Source organism: Hoplias malabaricus, chromosome 4 (assembly GCF_029633855.1).
Source record: "Hoplias malabaricus isolate fHopMal1 chromosome 4, fHopMal1.hap1, whole genome shotgun sequence".
NCBI lineage: Eukaryota > Metazoa > Chordata > Actinopteri > Characiformes > Erythrinidae > Hoplias > Hoplias malabaricus.
Window position 1 is genome coordinate 9,213,510 of NC_089803.1, and position 21,658 is coordinate 9,235,167.

Sequence of the window (21,658 nt, forward strand, 5' to 3'; positions counted from 1 at the left end):
AAAGAAATAAATAAACCTTGCAACATTTGCCTTTTATCTTGAATTTGGTACAGTGTATCTCTATATTTCTTCCCCTGCCCTTCGTTGGTGAAAATGTTTCCTTTCTTATTGAAATACTCAGAGTCCGCTATTTGGCTGGCATCGAGTAAATGAGTATTCACCAACGTGCACATATCCTGCCTTTCAAGCACCACACATTTTCACCATATTATTGCAAGAGCTTATCTCCTCAAAATACCAGCTTTGGACGAGAGAAAGTCTAGGACATGTTTAACTGTTTGGGCGCTGTTTGTATTTTAGCCGTCATGTGCATCCAGGTGTTTTTTTTTAAACATAAATGCACACGACGGCTAAAATACAAACAACCAACACTTTGGTCCAGTGCTGCACGGTAAACTCTGACTCTTCTCTGAAGCACAGAGTGCAGCCTGTCACTCCCCACCCCATCTCCCGCTTACTGCTCGTACTTAGCAAAACAATAGGTACTGTTTAAATAAACAGTGTACATTCCACCTTCCCCCAGTGCAGTGCAGTCATCCGCACATATTCTACACATCCACACTACCATCGCAAAACACCCAGAACCAAAGTCCCTGGTGTCAGACTTTGTCAGCTGGTGTGAGCTGAACATCAGTAAGACAAAGGAGATGGTGGTGGAATATTAGACCTGCCCCATCATCAGTCACCAGTGGAATAGAGTGGAAGAGGAGGTGGTTACAGACACACATTGGTTCCTCCTAAGGTTTCATCTTTCAGTTTTTCCTTGCCACTGTTGACCCAGGCCTCCCTCACCTGGGGGATTTCACGTTTCATGTTAAACCTTTGTCTTTACAGGAATTAGGTGAAGCTGCTTTGTGACAACATCCGTTCTAAAAAGCTCTACACAAATAAATTGATTTGATTTGATGACTGACTGGACTGAAGCACCAACACCTGTGCAGTGTTTTTGAAAAGACAGAGCCATCTGTACTTTCTGAGGAAACTCTGGTCCTTCAGAGTGTCCACTAAACCCCTGTGGTCTTTCTACCAGTCTGTTGTCACTAGTGCTATGTTCTGTGCTGTTGTGTGCTGGAGCTACAGCATTAACAAAAGTGCTCTGACCAAAGTAATAAGGAAGGCTTGCTCTGTCATACTGGACACTCTGGAGGTGGTGACAGAATAATGACTCTTAACAAGCTGCTGGACATTATGGACAATCCTTCACACCCCCTGCACACTTTAGTGGACAAACAGAGAAGCACGTTCAGTGGAAAACTGATAGAGCTGCGCTGTGGTGTGAGGTTATTTCTTCCCACAACAATAAGGCTTTACAACAAGTCTCTCCTTACTGCAGGGACATGACTGATCTCCTGCTGTCTGAACTGTGCTGATCTACACAGTACTGTTACATGTCCAGTGTGTACTGTCATTTATACCATGACCTGATGCACTCATTGTCACTGCTTTGTGTCTGACTTGCTAATGGTCCACATTATTATTCTGCTCTCTGGACAGACCATTTTTGTCTCTGTGGCTCCTAGTACTAAGAATAGATTTACTGACAACTTCACTGCCTCTGAACACCACTAGTAGCAATAATAATTATGCTGCTCTGTACTTGACATTTACATTGTAATTTACACTTATAGACATGTTTGGCTTGTGTTGTAATATATATTTTCATGTTTTAGTGCAATACCTGCTAAGGCTGCCCTTGTGTGTCTCATGTGTACAGAACCCATATGTTTATATGTATATATATTCATTCATTCATTCATTATCTGTAACCGCTTATCCAATTCAAGGTTGCTGTGGGTCCAGAGCCTACCTGGAATCATTGGGCGCAAGGCAGGAATACACCCTGGAGGGGGCGCCAGTCCTTCACAGGGCAACACAGACACACACACACACTTTCACTCACACACTCACACCTATGGACACTTTTTAGTCTCCAGTCCACATACCAACGTGTGTTTTTGGACTGTGTGAAGAAACTGGAGCACCCGGAGGAAACCCACGCGAACACAGGGAGAACACACCACACTCCTCACAGACAGTCACCCACAGGAAACCCACGCAGACACAGAGAGAACACACCACACTCCTCACAGACAGTCACCCGGAGGAAACCCACGCAGACACAGGGAGAACACACCACACTCCTCACAGACAGTCACCCGGAGGAAAGCCACGCAGACACAGGGAGAACACACCACACTCCTCACAGACAGTCACCCGGAAGAAATGCACACAGACACAGGGAGAATACACCACACTCCTCACAGACAGTCACCCGAAGGAAACCCACGCAGACACAGGGAGAACACATCACACTCCTCACAGACAGTCACCCGGAGGAAACCCACGCAGACACAGGGAGAACACACCACACTCCTCACAGACAGTCACCCGGAGGAAACCCACGCAGACACAGGGCAAACACACCACACTCCTCACAGACAGTCACCCGGGGGAAACCCACGCAGACACAGGGAGAACACACCACACTCCTCACAGACAGTCACCCGGAGGAAACCCACGCAGACACAGGGAGAACACACCACACTCCTCACAGACAGTCACCCGGAGGAAACCCACGCAGACACAGGGCAAACACACCACACTCCTCACAGACAGTCACCCGGAGGAAACCCACGCAGACACAGGGAGAACACACCACACTCCTCACAGACAGTCACCCGGAGGAAACCCACGCAGACACAGAGAGAACACACCACACTCCTCACAGACAGTCACCCGGAGGAAACCCACGCAGACACAGGGAGAACACACCACACTCCTCACAGACAGTCACCCGGAGGAAACCCACGCAGACACAGGGAGAACACACCACACTCCTCACAGACAGTCACCCGGAGGAAACCCACGCAGACACAGGGACACAGGGAGAACACACCAACTCCTCACAGACATTCACCTGGAGGAAACCCACGCAGACACAGTGAAAACACACCACACTCCTCACAGACAGTCACCTGGAGGGAACCCAAACAGACATGGGGAGAACACACCACACTCCTCACAGACAGTCACCTGGAGGAAACCCACGCAGACACAGGGAGAACACAACGCACTCCTTACTGTATATATTATATTAAGTTTTCTGTAACCCACTTCCATATCCCTGCACTATATCTTCTCTTGACACACCCACAGGCAACAACCAATGTGGAGCGATGTAAGCGACATGTCTCCTCTGTTAGTGTGAACATAGGGTCAGACTCCTGTTTAAGGAGGGGCGAGTGGTTGGTTATAGTGTTGGACTGTACTTGCAGGTTCAGCATTCTTCACATTTCAGCTCGTTCATAAAATTGTAATTCAGAGGATCCAAGGGTGGAAAAGGGAACCAGGATGCAATTAGTTCTCATGAATTAAAAGGGCACAGTAGGAATTTTATTACTGAAGTGAAGGAATATTTGAGATTCCCCCTGATCCCTCTCCACAGCTTTGTTCCTGCTTCTATATTATGTACTGAGGAGAAATATTGATAATGATGCTACAAAAATACAAGAAAATCATAATTTATTGTGCTTCACCATGAATCCACTAACCTCTGTATTTTTGTTTGTTCCCTTTGTCTGGTTTTCTTTCTCCTGTCTTTCTCATGCTTTGAGATGTCCTGTTCCTGCTGCTCTCCAGGTGTTGCCCTGATCCAGCCCCTAACCCTATGCATCCTGTACAAGATCCTGGCCTTGTCTCACCTACACTTGCTTGGCCATGTCGTTTTATCTCAAATTAACTCTGCACATACTTTAAACTCCCACAGAATCACTGATCCCCTCCTCCTTCCTCAGACTCATATATCACTAATATTCTACATTCACATTACTACAACCCCTTCACCTGTCATCATTTCACTTTTACTTCTGTTCTGTTCTCTGCTTTATCTACGGTGTCGACCCGAGGAGGATGGGTTCCCCGTATGTGTCTTGGTTCCTTCCAAGGTTTCTTCCTCGTGTGCTGAGGGAGTTTTTCCTTGCCACTGTTGCCCCTGGCTCGCTCATAGGAGGCTTGGACCTGGATCTCTGTAAATCTGCTTTGTAATGACATTCTGTTGTGAAAAGGTCTATATAAATATGATTTGAGTGATTTATTGATCATTTCCTTCCATTGTACAGTGCACTCTGCCATGATTACTGTTGTGGCAGGCATGGACCACAAGATGACATCTGGCCATAAGGGAGTTGTGGTTACTTCTGACTGAACACAACCAGCATGGGTGATTCCAAAACCAAATGTTCAAGTTAAGGTTGACCCTCATCTGCTATTCACATTCTGGTTTCAGTATGGACCATGCTGCTGTTGGCTTCTATCCTACATCTCTCCAAAACCTGTCAGTTCCTTGAGCATTTGGTTTTGGAATCACCCGTTCTGGCCCTGGGTCAAAGCTATATTACACTCAGAAAGAATGTCCTGCAAGCTGGGGGTTTGGGGTTTTTACATCCTTATCACAGATGTAAACTCCAAAGGCTTGAAAGTATGTCACACGTGGACCAGATGAGAATCCATCCCCTGTACTATAGTTAGGGAGACGTTACACAGGTAAGATCAGGTAAGGGGTGAACTGAAAGCACCAGAACTTGAGTTTTCTTGGGAGGTGGCTTTGGTCTACCTTTGCCAGGCCTTCTGAGAGTTGTGTAATGATACAGTGATCCATGTTCCATTCTGAGAGCTTGGCATAATACAACGTTCTAAGGCTTCACATTGGCTGCTCTTCCAAGAGTGGTATCTTCTCTCCATTGACAGTGAAGACAAATTATATTGAGCATGAATCCATTTATGAAAGCAATACAAGGGCAAACATCCAAACGGATGAAAACATTTTAAATGGGATTCTAGGTGCTGGCCAAGAGACTCTTACAATTCATGTGAAACATAATTACTGATGTGTGTTTAATTACAGTGGGCTTTGTTGGTATTTCAGGATAGATCAACTCAATCATAGTGTTTAAGGGTGTATGAGCAGTATTTTCTTTAAAAAAGATCTAACCTTGTATACATCAGTGAAACGTTTATTGTCCAGGGTGTAGCGTGGTAACAATACTTGAATTATTTCTACTTAATTGTGGTTATCAATGATAAATTATTATTATTACTAATTTTAGACAATAACAATATTGATAATTTATCAGAAATTTGGATACTATTCACGCTAGGGTGTGAGTTTTCAGGATCTTCAGAGTTTATGGACAAACTTTCTACACAGTATTATTTCAAATCAAAGAACACTTTATTGGAAAAGAATAATTATCAGTTAATAAACATAGCACAATTATCATAATCTCACAAACGGGATCAACACAGATGAACCCTTATGAATCTAATAAGTGGCTAGGCTATTGGGCTTGTGAATAATATGTGTTGCTAAATGAAATATAACTAATGATTAATATGTAAATTTATCAAGAAACTTAATTAGACATCAGCTCTGAAAATTATATTTTTGGAGTTTACTCTTAGAGCAGGTCGACCAACTGATGGGCACAGCGATTCCGTGGTGGCAGCAGAGGGTCCAAGCCTTGCTCGTCCTGTTCTCCCAGTGGGAGCTGCTAAGGCTGAGCTCGCCAAGGAGGCATCACTTACGGGGGGAAGCGTTGTGACATCAGTTGGAGAATTTTCTCTAGGCTCACTGTCCTGGTGGGGAGTCCCTTAAAGGGGGTGTCAAAAGAGGCTCTTTTGTCTCGAATTTTCAGAGGTGATGTCTTAAAGTCCGTGTATAACGTTCATAAAAAAAATCACCAATCTCAGAGGTGGTATCTTATTCTGGCCAAAAATATGTTTCACCTGCTTTGATCAGTCGTAAAAACGAGGCTTTGACTGGGCAACAAAAAAACAAACAGCAAAGTAAATTGAGAATAGCTGACAGAGTTATTTCTACAGGTTTAACTATCTGACTCAATCACTAAATTAAGCAATGCTAAACTGACCAAAGCATCCCTTGTTCAGTTTTATAAGATTGGTCCGTTATCAGAGTCTTTCAGAAGGTGTGGAGTTGACTCCGTTCAGCTGCTCGAATCTTGCGACTTCTGTTGACTTCTCTGTGACTCCTCGACTCTGACATGCGCCCTTTCAGCCGTTTTACTGTTTTCTATGTGGCGCCGTTATGCCCACTTGGGAGGTAGACATTCTCTGATAATACATTGAGTATACTGATATAGTTATACCAACTATTCTAGTTATTAGAGATTAATTAACATTCTTTTAACTTGAAAAAGGAATTGGTCTTGGTGATTTGAAAAGGCACATTAATTCATCAAATGTTAGTATATATTCACCTGAGTATAACATATGATGGACAATAATAAAACATTGCATAATGCATAACTGGATTCAGAAAAGCATAAGTATCCAAGATAAATCTTTTTTTGGGACAGCGATAAACGAGAGAGAGAGAGAGAGAGAGAGAGAGAGAGAGAGAGAGAGAGAGAGAACCGGGTGCTCTCGGTGACATATGATTTCCCAAATGTCCACTTGGAGGCACTGTTGGTCCATGCTGTTCCGGCTGGATTGAACTCTGATCCAGGGAGTTCTATCAGTTGATAGGTTTGGTGTCCACTCCCCGGGGTTCTTTAACTGATTTAAGAGTTATCTTTTGGTCTAATGCTGGTCATAACGTTCGAACCGACCACTTAGTGTAGGTATGGACCTTTTTTGAAGTTTTTTAAAAAAAGAAAGTCAAAGGCTGAATCTTAAAAGTTGTAAGGGTTTTGATGTAGAGCCCGAGTCTGCATAAGGCTCAGCATACCTAGGAGTCCCTCCAGTTCAAAGGTGCATCCTGAGTCGCTTGTGCCTGCAAAGAAACAGAAGATGTTTATTTTTCAACAATGAGTCCAATTGATTGTTTATAATTATTATTTCTCTGCCAGATATTTGTCCATTAACACATCTCACAGTTTCTGAGATACTAGCAGCATGTCACGGCTGGGCAGGACAGACAAGGGAGGTGGACGTAAAGGCAAGGAATCTTTTATTTAACAGGACCAAAAACAAAACAAACACGAGCAAGGAGTTTCACAAACTAACCACACGAACGAAACAGACAGACAGACAGACAGACAGACAGACAGACAGACAGACAGACAGACAACCGAGAACAGGGGTAGACATGGGAGACGCAGAGAAAGAAAAACACATCTACGCACACAAGAACCAACAAGTGAACGCTGAAACAAAGGGACTATATACACAGAGTATTGACAAGGAACACCTGGGGACAATAACGAGAGGGCAGGACTACAAAGGAGACACTGATGAGAGGGCGGAGCTAAGGCGGGACTAGGGCAGAGACAAGAACAACAACCAGAGCCATGTGCTACATGAGCACATGGTGAGGAAAACAGACAGGACGTTACACAGCACTCCAGGTCCAGAGTGTTTGGCCTGTCTGTGTGATGTGCGTTTCTAAACAGCTTTCTGCATGGACTTATGGTGTCCACTTTGTCCACAAAACCAACATCAAACCAATGATAATAATGAACCAGTCGCATGAACTACCACAGCAACTACTAAGCAACACCCCAGCAACCATCTGACATACCATAGCAACCACTTTAACTTCCACAATTGCAATCACTATGAACATATTAGCAAACAAATGAAATACCACAGAAACAAACATAGTGCGCGCACACACACACACGCGTAAATTAACACCCACAATTAACATTTTAATCACACAATGAGACACCTTAGAAATTTAACAATTAATTCAAAAGCAAAAAAAAAAAAAAAAAAAAAAAAAAACACTGCATCCATGTCTGTCTGCAGGAACCCTATGTATATAGCTATTAAAGATAAAAATACACAATAAAGAATTATTTAAGCTTTTTAGTTTATATTTGTTGATCTAATGCATTATTATTTGATGTGAAACCTACAAAAACCTTGAAAACCTATAAATCAATAATAGGAATATGTTTTTGCTGATGATTCATTTTTCTGCTCAGAGACAGCGTGAGATGACATCATTTGAGTCAAAACGAAACTGAAAGTAAACGCCGTCTTTCTTGTTCCTTTGCAGCGTCTTTATTTCTGATTTTAGCGAATATCATTAGAATCTTTCATGACGAACATGACACACAAATTTTGAAGGAGCGCCTTGATTTTTAGGTGGTTTTTCACACTGGATTACTCCCAGAGGCTTCACAGCACCGCGATAAGAGCGCTATTTTTAGAAATGGTAGGATCTGCGCTTTCTAACGGTATACGGAGCTCACAGACACATTCAGACATTCAAGACTTACAAAGCTGATTATATAAGGTGTGTTTCTACCCCGCAAAATGCGGGGTTAGGGTTGATTGGTCTCTTTATAAAGCTAAAGTATTTCTGAACTTCATTGTGAAATTAGGCTGAGTCATTATGGGCAAATTTTTTTACTGTGAATTGGCCAACAAAAATGACACTGTTTTCTATAATTTTTCATTAAATAATGTATATTATTATAATAAAACATGTTTTCCTTTAGTGGTGTCACAGCACACAGGAGTTTGGTTGCTTTTCCTTAGTCAAACTTTTCCACAGACCCTTCATAAGCTTTGTGTTTATTCATTATATTCACAGCTTAAAACTTATGACAATCTTGTGGATGACGTTTGCTTTAATAAAACACACACACACACACACACACACACACACACACACACACACACACCATGTTAGGAGTTGGGTGAGCATCATTTATCTCTTGATCCCTTTGGTTGTTTCATTCTATAACTCTATAATATTAATGAGCTAATCCACATAATACACACACACAGTACTCTTCTGTACACTCACACAGTGGACAGAGCCTGACTGATAACTAGCAAAGCATTAGCCTCTTAGAAAAGAAAAGCAGGTGTCTATCTAACCCCTATCTAACATTAATAACATAAAGAGTGATGTGCTGGATGTAGTGAAGTCAGGACCTGAAATTTTAAATCAAACACCTCTCGAGTTGATGTCCAAAATTAAAATGTTCTGTTTTCCTTTTGAGGAAAAAGTAAAAAAACTGACCTTTTGGTCAGACCACAGGTCTGCCTCTCCTACAAGGACCAGATGATCAAAGCGAAAGGGGGGAAGGCTTTCCCCCACAACCTTTGGAGTCAATTCTATATTCATGAACACAGAAATTCACTCACAGGACACCTTGTGACTCCACACCTAGGAGTCTACTGAGCTGATCCACCTCACCACAAAGGGTCAAGACATCAATCAAACCATCAATCAAGACATTCCCTGTCTTCCTGACCAAAGTTAAAAACATGGAGTTCCTACACTTCAACTTTAAAAATAATACATGTTACAACATAACACAGAGTCTTCACTCGACAATTAAAATGACAAAACAAACAAACAAACTTTTAAGAAAGACTGCAACGACATGGGATGAAGCTTTAAGCTACAACGCCACACGACATCAAAGCAGTCTTTTGTTCTAGCGTCTGTGACAATTCCTTCCTACAATTTAATCTTGTCAAATCCAGGTGGTAAAACATACTCCTGTTCCTGAAACCCCTGATATAATACAACCTGTATTTGTACAGATGCACATTTTTGTTTCCACGGGCAACACTCAGTTGAATGAATAAGGGGATGAACTGTAGGTGCCTGGTTTAACATGATGTTGAAAGAAACCCTTCCCTTATTCCATGTATTATTCTGTATTTGTTTTAAAACTGTGTATATGCTATGTACAACACTCTGTAGAAAAACACACCAGGAGAAAAACCAAGTGACTAAGAAACATATTTTATCATGAATACACTCCGTTACGAATGAACAAATAATCAATGTCTTGGTCTAAAATCTCAGGGTGCAATGAGGAGGGAGCCAAGTAACCCATGAAAAGACAGCGCTCAGAATAAGTTGAGTCAGTCAAGAGTCGAATGGAGAATGGAATCAACGACAGCAAAAGCCAAGCTTCAACAAAGAGAATCGACTCAAAGATCCACAACAGCAGTCAACTGCTCTGAGAAAAACTCTGACTTCACCAAGAAAATCTCAGAAAAGAACTGACACAATTTTAAGTATTGAGCCTTCTGCAAAAATATAGTATTTTTTAAAAATATTATTTGTTTCTTTATTTCTTTTATTCGTCCTTTGTTGCTCCACAAAAGCTTGTTTTTGGCCCAACAAGTGAGCACATCTGAGATTAGTTTTTACAGAACAGAAGTATAGTTCCCAGATGTCAGCATTCACCCAGGAACAAGCGTTTCATCAAGCCACCGCCCACCATCTAGAGTGCAGAAAGACCATCCAGCCCAGATCGACAACTGACGGCGTACCCGAAAAGGCTTGAGACCTCCAACAAGGATTCACCGCTTCTCAGGGCTCCACCAGAGATTGCCTTCAGTTTCCCTAACTAAGAAGCTAAAGGTCGGCACTGTCAGGATCCCAACCTCAGACCGGAACTTCATCTGGAGAACCACTGTGAAAAGCTCATTCTTCAGTGGTCTGGCAGGCGCTCATGCGTGTTTTCAGGGTGAATGCGAGATCCAATTTAACCTTAACGACTACACGCCTCTTTTAGTCGTAATAGTCGTAACCAGTCGTAATTAATCTCTTAATAGTCTTAGTTAACACACTCTACACAGTAATTTCCTTCAAATGCACATCATTGAAGGTCATAAAGAGAATTGATTCACCAATTTGCCCATCTATGAAATTTTAATTATTAGTCTCATGTTGTGAAAACTATTGTTCTCCAAATAAACAACTTTTCTGTACAATACCAGTGTTCTGTGTTTGTGTTGAATTTGTTCATAAAGGTCAAGTGTACAACCAAGTCCAAGAACTCACCTTTTAATTTTGGGAAATTGCATATTCATAGTTGAATGAAGTTATATGCTTTAACCAACTAGTAGATTAATTAATAAATAATTAATAATTAATCAGTAATTTAAAAATTACTTAGCTCATGCATCACTACATGGACTACAGTCTGTAATTGTATAACTGCAAAGTGCTCCTGTGTGGTCAGTGGATTTGAATAACTTATGTTTAAGAAACCTAAGAGTGCTTGTGGCAGGAACTGAACACCCCTGTCCTAGGCTACTGTTTTTGAATTTCTTATTTGCAAGGTAAAAAACCACAACTTATTTTATCCTTAATTTAATTTATCCTGTTTTAGACAGTGTTTAGGGTTGTTAAAGTGTGACTGACCTACTCAAACACCAGGACTTCAAACTTCAGTGAGTGGATAAAACAGAAATAATCAGGTGGAACTACTTACATTTACATACGAAGAAGATGATCCCAATAACAACAATCAGTAAAACTACCCATACGATCCGATGCCTCCCCTCAGAGTCTCGCCTTCTGCCATCTGTTTAAAAAATAAATAAATAACAAACTACAGGTTAATAAAGAAATCAATTTAAAAACTGAAGTCCTGTTATGCATCTATGAAAATCATCTCAGGTATCTTTAAGTCTGGGGATTCATATTTAAAAGGCATTATTTACCCCAGGGAACAGTGACTGGTGAGTCCAGACTGCTGTGCTCTATTCTACAGTCGTATCCTGCTGCATCTTCCTCCTGGACGTCCACACTCTTCCTCAGCTGGTAGGTTCCATCACCATTGGGTCTGACTCCTGAGGATGTTAGTAGATGATCAGGGAGTGAAGTGTTGAATCTCCTCAGTCTCATCTTCAGGTCTTTGGGGTAGAAGCCCGAGGCCATGCAGGTCAGTGTCAGTCTGGTTTTTCCAAAGGACGTTTTTGGGAACACTGAATTATGGAAACCAGGTTCAGCTTGCATGAAAAGAAAGAAAATGGAAGTACACTGTAAATCTTTACCATGTGAAGTGGCTTAAAAAACCCAGCTGCTACAGTTACCATCAGTAGATACTGTGTGTTAGAAGGGAAACTGGGGCTAAAAGACCCCTAACCCATCTTGGACCAGATCTAATACCAGCACATTTTCTCCAACAGTGCATTTGGTTTTGGGTTAATGTTATCACTATTATTATTACGTCTAAATATAAGCTAAACCACTGGGGTCCCCTTCTACAAGCGTGGTTCATTCATGAGGGTGATGGGGTGAAGCACCACCAAAAGGGAAAGGGAGGAATTTTTTTCCTTTCATTCTACTACAATAAACACCAATGGCTCTGTATTATCCACGCTCTGCCAGACGGTTTGTCCCACCATAAGTATCACAGTCCAATCAGCGTTAGGTTTTTTTCTGTACGGCCCATTTCAAGATGGTGGGATATTTCCCCAGACTACTGTCATGTTAAGGATCTTTTTTTGAGCTTCTATTCCCTACACTGCTCTCTATGGGGTGAAGTATATAGCGAATATGGTACTGATTAATTTTGGGCAAAATTCTGCATGGACACCCAGAGCAGCCAGAGCCGTGTAGAGAGAGCAGTAAGAGATCTGGTCAGTACGACTTCTGTAAACTTCACAATAATTATTATTCTGGCACTTGTTCTCCTAAAATAAAAAACCTGAAGACCAGAGAGTGAAAAATGTATCATATTTTATATGAGGCCCCTTAAATCATTCAGCCAAAGTATTAATATTTAATTTGATCAAATATTATAGGTAAAAATTAATTTTCACATGCATTAGACAGCATTGTTAAATATATCTATACAACATTAAACTAGTATTTGTGGTAAAAACTAGTATATCTGGTTATAACATATACAAACCGGATTCCAAAGACGTTGGGACACTAAACAAATTGTGAATAAAAACTGAATGCAATGATGTGAAGATGGCAAATATCAATATTTTATTCGTAATAGAACATAGATGACAGATCAAAAGTTTAATCTGAGTAAAGGTAACATTTTAAAGGAAAAATATGTTGATTCAACAAATCCCAAAAAAGTTGGGACAAGTAGCAATAAGTGGCTGGAAAAAGGAAATTGAGCCTATAACAAACAGCTGGAAGACCAATTAACACTAATTAGGTCAATTGACACCATGATTGGGTATAAAAAGAGCTTCTCAGAGTGTCAGTGTCTCTCTGAAGCCAGGATGGTAAGAGGATCACCAATTCCACCATTGTTGCGCAGAAAGATAGTGCAGCAATACCAGAATGGTGTTACCCAGCGTAAAATAGCAAAGACTTTTAAGTTCTCATCATCAATCATGCATAACATCATCAAAAGATTCAGAGAATCTGGAACAATTGCTGTGCGTAAGGGTCAAGGCCATAAAACTCTACTGGATGCTCATGATCTCCGGGCCCTTAAACGTCACTGCACCTCAAACAGGAATGCCACTGTCAAGGAAATAACAGAATGGGCTCAGGAATACTACCAGAAAGCATTGTCAGTGAACACAATCCACCGTGCCATCCGCCGTTGCCAGCTGAAACTCCACAGTGCAAAGAGGAAGCCATTTCTAAGCAAGCTCCACAAGCTCAGACGTTTGCACTGGGCCAGGGGTCTTTTAAAATGGAGTGTGGCAAAATGGAAGACTGTTCTGTGGTCAGATGAGTCACGATTTGAAGTTCTTTATGGAACACTGGGACGCCATGTCATCCGGACCAGAGAGGACAAGGATAACCCAAGTTGTTATCAACGCTCCGTTCAGAAGCCTGCATCACTGATGGTATGGGGTTGCATGAGTGCTTGTGGCATGGGCAGCTTGCATGTCTGGAAAGGCACCATTAATGCAGAGAACTATGTTCAGGTTCTAGAACAACATATGCTCCCATCTAGACGTCATCTCTTTCAGGGAAGACCCTGCATTTTACAACAAGATAATGCCAGACCACATTCTGCAGCAATCACAACATCATGGCTACGTAGGAGAAGGATCCGGGGACTGAAATGGCAGCCTGCAGTCCAGATCTTTCACCTATAGAGAACATTTGGCACATCATAAAGTGGAAGGTGTGACAAAGAAGGCCCAAGACGATTGAACAGTTAGAGGCCTGTATTAGACATGAATGGGAGAGCATTCCTATTTCTAAACTTGAGAAACTGGTCTCCTCTGTCCCCAGACGTCTATTGAGTGTTGTAAGAAGAAGGGGGGATGCCACACAGTGGTAAAAAATGGCCTTGTCCCAAACTTTTTTTGGGATTTGTTGACGCCATGAAATTTTGAAACAACATATTTTTCCCTTAAAATGATACATTCTCTCAGTTTAAACTGTTGATCTGTGATTTGTGTTCGATTCTGAATAAAATATTAGATGTTGACACCTCCACATCATTGCATTCAGTTTTTATTCACAATTTGTTTAGTGTCCCAACTTTTTTGGAATCCTGTTTGTATATATATATATAACAGGGGACGTGGCATATTGTTCTAATAAGCAATGCTTGGCTCTCTGTCAGACTTTTGTCATGTAGGTCAGGTACCTGTGAAGACAGCTGGAATTTAAAGAAGCAGTCATTTTCTCCACTTTTTCATGTTATGTAGCAGCTGTTATACTGACACCTAGTGGCTTGATGTTTCAGAGATTCTGTACTAAACGAATTGTTAACATTTCTACTCCCATGTAGACGACCTGCTCTCTGGAGTTAAACTGAATTGTTTAGGGATGACAAACACTTCTCCTCCAATGAGCTACACTTGACATAATAGTCAAAAAAAAATTTAATCACTTTCATAAATATTGTGTGTGCATTTTTGTGAACCAATGGTTCACAGAAATAAATATTTAAAAAATTAAAAACTAATGTGAAGAACTCACAAGGTGTTTTTCTTCTCCCACTGCTGAAGCTGAGGGATTTAAACAGGTTTTCTCTGCATTCATTCTTAAGGTAAATGCCGGTTCTCAGGTTCCTCCCTTGTTCTTTATCCCAAATCATTTTGATTGTTCTGGCTTTTGGAACTTCAGCCTTCCACTGCAGGGCATCAGTGTCGAAGGTGATAAGATCCTCTCCATCAAAGCCATACTCTTCAACGGCCTTGAAAAACTGAACTGATCCATCCTGATGTTCCTCAACCTCACACCCAAATCTCCTCTGCAGCACATGAAGATCTAAAATCATTATAAAAATATGGGATAAAGGATTAGCGGTTTACAGTCGTTAGGTCATTCAGTTTTATATTGACATCTTTTATCAATATACCATTTCTTACATGATTCATTTCCGACATTGCTCATTTCCACAAGTCATTTCTGATAAGACTCATTTCCACGAGACATTTTTGATGTTACTAGACCTGTCGCGATTATTACATAATTTCATCAATGTGATTATTTGAGATAACTGCGATGATTTTCGCTGACCACAATATTATATTTTATTTCAATCCCAACAAACAGAGTGTCAAAAAACCTCCCTTTTTTATTCCAAATGAGTTCTATGTTAAAAACAGAGTATTAATTAAAGACTCCTATAGAATATGAAAACGTGAACTGATTTTTCTTTCACTCTAAGCACAAATTTCCTGGGTCTGTCACAAACACGAGTCTAAAAAGAGAAGATGATGAGCACAGACATAATGAGTTTAATTTAATATTTCCATGAGCCACATTTATACAGCTTCATACTGACACGAACAATATCAGACTGATATAGAACTACTAAAAAAAAGTTATTTAAAAAAAACAACACCTTTATACAAATTTCCACATGTTTTCTCATAAATGATAAATAGGAACCTGGTTTCAGGAGTTTCACAGGTTTTTCGTTTTCCAGTATTTTTTACAAAACAAAAATCCTTTGACTTGGTCATTTCCACTTCCTAAACACCTCACATTAAAATGAAAACAAAAATGCTTTGGATCATAGTCCAGAGATTATTCTCAGCAGCCGGAGAGAAAATCACATGAATTCTGACCTGGTCTTTCAGAATGCAGATTCAAAAAGTCAGATTCAATGTGAATTGTTCTTTTCACACAGCCACATATGACTGGGCTTCTTTACCTGCTGTGTGAACGTAGCCTTAGTATTCCTTGCCCAGAATATGCCAAGCCAGCAAACAACAGATGTTTAAGCCGTAGTACATTTGATTTGTTTTGCTTATTTTGAGAATTTGCAAATATCTTTTTCAAACATACAATTTTAATTAAAAACAGGACAAGGGGCAAATTTCTTTACATATATGTATGAATAAACTGTTCAATAAACTGAGGTTCTTTACCATATGTGTGTACATTACCCAGTGATGATAGTTGCTCATAAGTTGATATATGACTGGAACGTTCAGAACCAGTTTTACAGGGAGTTTTGACGACAAAGTGTCAGAGTGCCTCAAAAATATTCATATATCAATGTTTATATTACAATGACTAACACCTAAGGACTCTTAAATATCCTTGATTATATTAGAAACAGACACAGAGTGGTGTGGAGCTCAGGAAAGCCGACTGCAGACTACACCACCATCTTTTGTCCCCTCTCTTAATGTTCTGATGAATAAAGGAATAGTGTAATCTAACAACTGATCACTGAAACCAGACCAACCAATCTTTGGCACTGTTAAATATCACAGTGTGTATTTTATTCATATCGTCCTGCAGTAGGACACAGCTACAAATCAAGGAACTTACCAGGACACGGCCAGGTGCAGTTCGCCACAATTTGGCTCTGTTTTCTAAACCAGTCTCTTAACCACTGAAGCTCCTCAGGATTTTGGATCAGGTGATCCACATTCAAGTCTTCTTTCTTCCAGTCCTGCTCAGCACCAGTGATCTGGTTCTTACCATCGTAGTAGTACAGCTTCCTGTCATCGAGCAGACCCAGTGCAGTGAACTCAGTAAAGCCCAGAGGGGAAAGATCCTTCGCCAGTTCAGTGTAGTAGTAGATCAGAGAGTGCTTCTCTGGAGTTTGGGAGACTGAAGTAAAATGAGATTTATTGTTAGGAATTTTCAGAAGAGCTAGAACACACACTGAGAACCATTTATGTTTTTATGTAAGCATCTGCTAATCACAACAAATGTTTAACCCTCCTGTTATGTTGGGGTCAAATTGACCCATTTTAAAGTTTGAAGATCTTGGAAAAGTAGTTAAAATTATTTTTTCAGTATGAAACTTCTTCTGCTTGCCTTAATTAGTGTAATCAACATATAATATGAAAATTGTTCATCTCACATATTTGCAACCACCCCCTGCATGTTTATATTACATAGATACTGTTTGGGTCAATTTGACCTGGCAGTCAAACTGGAGGTAAAAGGGTGTCAGAAATGTCAGAGTATTTCTTTGTTTGCAACTGTGAGACACATTTCAGCCCAATCTCACACACACACACACAGTTACACAGGTGCAGATGTTATGACTTTTGACATGAACTCTTCATGTTCTCGCATGAAAACTCCACCCACATTCAGTGGACACTAAACAGGGGAGGGACAAAACATAAAAGATTCTCTGCATTGGAGTCTTACCAACATTACACTGTGTCAGACAGACCTTTACAAAATGAGCAGCCGAACCAAAATGATGACAGTCCACGAGGCTCTGGAATCATCATTGATCATGACAGTGAAATAGAGGAGGATGTGTCTGAAGACGAAGGCTATCTTGAGCTAAATTCTGATTCAAATGATTCTGATATTGGGGCAGCACGGTGGTGCAGCAGGTAGTGTCTCAGTCACACAGCTCCAGGAACCTGGAGGTTGTGGGTTCAAGTCCCGCTCCCGGTGACTGTCTGTGAGGAGTGTGATGTGTTCTCCCTGTGTCTGCGTGGGTTTCCTCCGGGTGACTGTCTGTGAGGAGTGTGGTGTGTTCTCCCTGTGTCTGCATGGGTTTCCTCAGGGTGACTGTCTGTGAGGAGTGTGGTGTGTTCTCCCTGTGTCTGTGTGGGTTTCCTCCGGGTGACTGTCTGTGAGGAGTGTGGTGTGTTCTCCCTGTGTCTGCGTGGGTTTCCTCCGGGTGACTGTTTGTGAGGAGTTTGGTGTGTTCTCCCTGTGTCTGCGTGGGTTTCCTCCGGGTGACTGTTTGTGAGGAGTTTGGTGTGTTCTCCCTGTGTTTGTGTGGGTTTCCTCCGGGTGAATGTCTGTGAGGAGTGTGGTGTGTTCTCCCTGTGTCTGCGTGGGTTTCCTCCGGGTGACTGTCTGTGAGGAGTGTGGTGTGTTCTCCCTGTGTTTGTGTGGGTTTCCTCCGGGTGACTGTCTGTGAGGAGTGTGGTGTGTTCTCCCTGTGTCTGTGTGGGTTTCCCCTGGGTGCTCCGGTTTCCTCATGTGGTCCAAAAACACACGTTGGTAGGTGGATTGGCGACTCAAGTGTCCGTAGGTGTGAATATGTGAGTGTGTGTGTCGCCCTGTGAAGGACTGGCGCTCCCTCCAGGCTGTGTTCCCATCTGCGCCCAGTGATTCTGAGTAGACCCTGAATTGGATAAGTGGTTACAAACAATAAATGAATGACAAATCCTCCGGGGATTCTGGTTTCTCCCACAGTCCAAAAATTATGGAGTTTAGGTGAATTGGCTTCTCTCATAACTGTCCTGGTGTGTGAGTGAAAGAGTGTGTATGTGAAAGAATGTCTGTTTGTGTGAGTGAATGTGTGTGTGCCCAGAAATGGATCAGTGCTCTGTCCTGGGTGAAACCCTAGTGCTCGATGCAGTCCTCCAGGTGGACGGTCGTTCCTGGTTGAGAGTACACTGCGCATTTAGCTGCTGCTTCTCGACAGTGTGTGTGGACTGAATGTTGAGTGTTGATTCAAAAGCGTCCTTGGGTTTCTAGAAAAGCACTTTTTAAGCGTAATGTTAAATAAAACACATGTAGATGCATATTTGGGGCTCCTCATCCTGGCTGGGGTCTATAAGTCAAAGGATGAATCGACAGCCAGTCTTTCAAAAGTAATAAAGTGGTGAAAAATAAAAAAAAGTTATATTTTTTATGTAAAACGAGTGAATTATCCTAATTGAACCATTACATTGAACCATTACCTGTTAGAGGTAAGGAACACCACTGCACTAAATATTGATTGAATAATTAGTAATGGAGTTAGTAATTACATATTCACACTGCTTGTTGGGATTTTTTTTTAGTTTCAGACATCTTTTGGATAATTAAACATGCACCGGGGTCAAACTGACCCGCGAACATCGTTGCTGTTCCTGAAAAACGAACATAACCAGAGGGTTAATTTTTTTTAGAAAACTCAAGGCATATTGAAATCTTGAGGTTGACAGTTTTGTTGTAGTGCTCAGTCCCTGGACCGCGAATAGAATTTTTGTTTGATGGTTTAAACCACAAAAAAGACAAGACACAGGTCTTACAAGACACAGGCTGCTATACAAAAATCAACTGACATACGAAGAGAATCTACGCCAGACGCACGCTTTAAAACCCTAATCTCAAGCTTATGGTGCAGCTCACAGTGCGGCTTGTTGTCATGAATACACTGAGATTTTAGCTCGATTTTAAGCCAGATATGATCGTAGCCGACTGGATTTCAGAATCGGCCCAGATATTGGCTGACGTCTGACGTGCAGTGTGAGAAGTCTGATTAACTGCCCAAATGAGCCCTGATTGACCAGTTGGGCGATCGGATGGATTTCTGACATGTAAGAATTTTTGGTCACTTGTCTCACAGCATGGGCAGTCTTGTGATCCTATTTCTCAATTTCACGACCTGTTTTCCCAAAAGTATTTGCAGATCTACTCCATATGTCGTGAAAAGACAGACATGCATGTGAAAAATTATGTCAGGAAATAGCCGGTGTCCTTAAATTGCCTGGTAATTTCACAGTTTTTAGTTGTGCTTTGCTGATACTATCAACACCATGCTCAGTTTCTACAAGAATCTCTCTCTCTCTCCATGTGTGTGTGTGTGTGTGTGTGTGCTTAGGTTTGATAAACAGCTCATTTGAGGCACAGCACACCATGCTGAAAAGAGTGTATGCTGACAGAACTGTTCCCATGTCACATCACATTAGACTGACTGACTGCGTTCGTACACTTTGAACATGTAAATCTCAGGTGTTATCTGTACATGACAAACGATTCAAACGTGCACTGTGAGCTGTCACTAATGCACACGGCTTTCAAAAGCACGTATTATACAGCCAAGAAACCACTACTGTGAAGCATTCATGTAACTTAAAGCTATAAAAACAGGCGTGGTTCACAGAGACATATCGAACCAACATACTACAAACCTTATTTCATAAAAATATGCCTTAGTTCAATTTAATTTTTTTCAAACATTAAATTGTTACAGTCAGACATTTATACGAGGTACACATCTACAACTAAAGTTGTACTGTACAGAGATTTTAGGACGTTGTTTTTGAGCAAGAGCGAACCCGAATATCCGCTTAATATCCGATATAAACCTATCTTTACCGACATAGGTCAGTCCGGTGCTGCAGTCAGCCAGACAGACTTATCTTATAACGGGTAATTTCACCTGACGAAGGCAGCATTTTCCAATTTGAATAGTTAAATTTTCTGAAAACACGACTCACTTTCACTTTCACTTCGACCGTTTATACACCGCGGTTTCTCACCTTTCTGAACCAGAACAGCGACCAAGATAGTGAATAAACAACACCAGCCCCGGTCCAAGAGCATCTTACACAGGAGTTCCGATAATCGCTCATCTCAGTTCATCAGGGTCCGAGAAAAAAACAACAACAAATACACAGTCCGCCAAAAACAGAGTCCGCCATTACAGCTTTTCCCAGACCAGAGTCGCATCCGCTGAGAAGGGTATCTCTGCAGGCCGGAGACAGCTCCAAGTGGGAGGTACAGCTCCAAGTGAGGGCGGAAGAACATTTTAAACACGACTCAAGCACGTCGCTGGCTTCGAGATATGTAGTTGTCATAAAGGCTCTGGAGACGACCCAGAGACTAAAGAACCCTTTTAATTTGTTTTTAAAAACAGGGCTGATATGGAGCTGTTTCTAAAAGCTTGTGTTGATGAGCAGGGTCTCAGGGTCAATGCGATGTTTGTGGTTACGCCATGCCCCTCACCCCAGAATTTTTAAGGTATGTAAACTGGACTGTAGGGCCCTCACCTCAATTCTTAAGACACAGATACTAGACTGCAGGGCACCTTATACACCACAGTTCAGACAGTGTGTATAGTTTGATACTTTTAGAAACCCAGGCTGTCTGTTTAACTGTGACGTCCTGCTTTGTGTAAAATGCCCTGCACAAAATAGGTATCCTAGTTATTTTCTTTCTTCTAACACATTTCTATAACTAATGCAGCTCAGATCGCTCTGTTTGAGCGTTTTTTTGGAAGTTTAAGAGAATGTCAGTGAGTTCTTTGGGACACTGTGTTTGATTATTGTGTATTTTGTAGTACAGCTGTGTGCCTGGTGACCATCTAATAACTGTTCTGTGTTCAGTGTTAATATTGTACCTTGTAAACATTGAATACATTATATGGAGTACATTTTCAGGATCATGTGATTCACAGACTTGTTTGTGGTTGGATTAATATGTGAAATTCTTGCAATAAATAAAGAGAATAACCATTTAACTGAGACCACACTGAGAATGATAATGTTTGCTCACATAGAGGCTACTACTCACTTCCTGACAAGAGACATGACAGTAAATATGGGTTCATCAGCACAGCTCAGTGCTGGGGGGCTATATATTCTTCACCTGGCATTAGGTTCATGTTTCTCTACTCCAGAGAATCCAGTTCTATTGTCAGTGTTTCTCTACAGGGATTAGAGAGGCAGTGTGTGCACGTCTGTGTTAGTAACGGGTATAACTTAATGTAGAATACATTCATTACAAATTTGTCCTCAAATATTTGTACATATGGTGTATTTCTGAGATAAATTAAACTTAATA

At 41.2% G+C, this 21,658-nt stretch overlaps 1 protein-coding gene across 1 annotated transcript; it reads right to left on the reverse strand.

Moving 5' to 3' along the window:
- Positions 1 to 5,231: 5,231 nt before the first annotated feature.
- LOC136693809 (zinc-alpha-2-glycoprotein-like) lies at positions 5,232 to 20,552 on the reverse strand. Its single transcript, XM_066666983.1, has 6 exons — positions 20,356 to 20,552; positions 16,451 to 16,735; positions 14,642 to 14,932; positions 11,446 to 11,733; positions 11,214 to 11,306; positions 5,232 to 6,790 (listed from the first exon to the last, which is right to left on the reverse strand). Exons 1-6 carry the CDS (start codon positions 20,417 to 20,419, stop codon positions 6,690 to 6,692), a joined length of 1,122 nt encoding a protein of 373 aa, XP_066523080.1. The 5' UTR covers positions 20,420 to 20,552; the 3' UTR covers positions 5,232 to 6,689.
- Positions 20,553 to 21,658: the final 1,106 nt, after the last annotated feature.

Coding starts and splice junctions, on each gene's coding strand:
- LOC136693809 (XM_066666983.1), bottom strand. CDS start 20,419: ATGCTCTTGGACCGGGGCTGGTGTTGTTTATTCACTATCTTGGTCGCT. Junction 14,933..16,450: donor CTGCACCTGGCCGTGTCCTG/GTAAGTTCCTTG, acceptor TAATGATTTTAG/ATCTTCATGTGCTGCAGAGG. Junction 6,791..11,213: donor CATCTTCTTCGTATGTAAAT/GTAAGTAGTTCC, acceptor GTTTCTTTGCAG/GCACAAGCGACTCAGGATGC.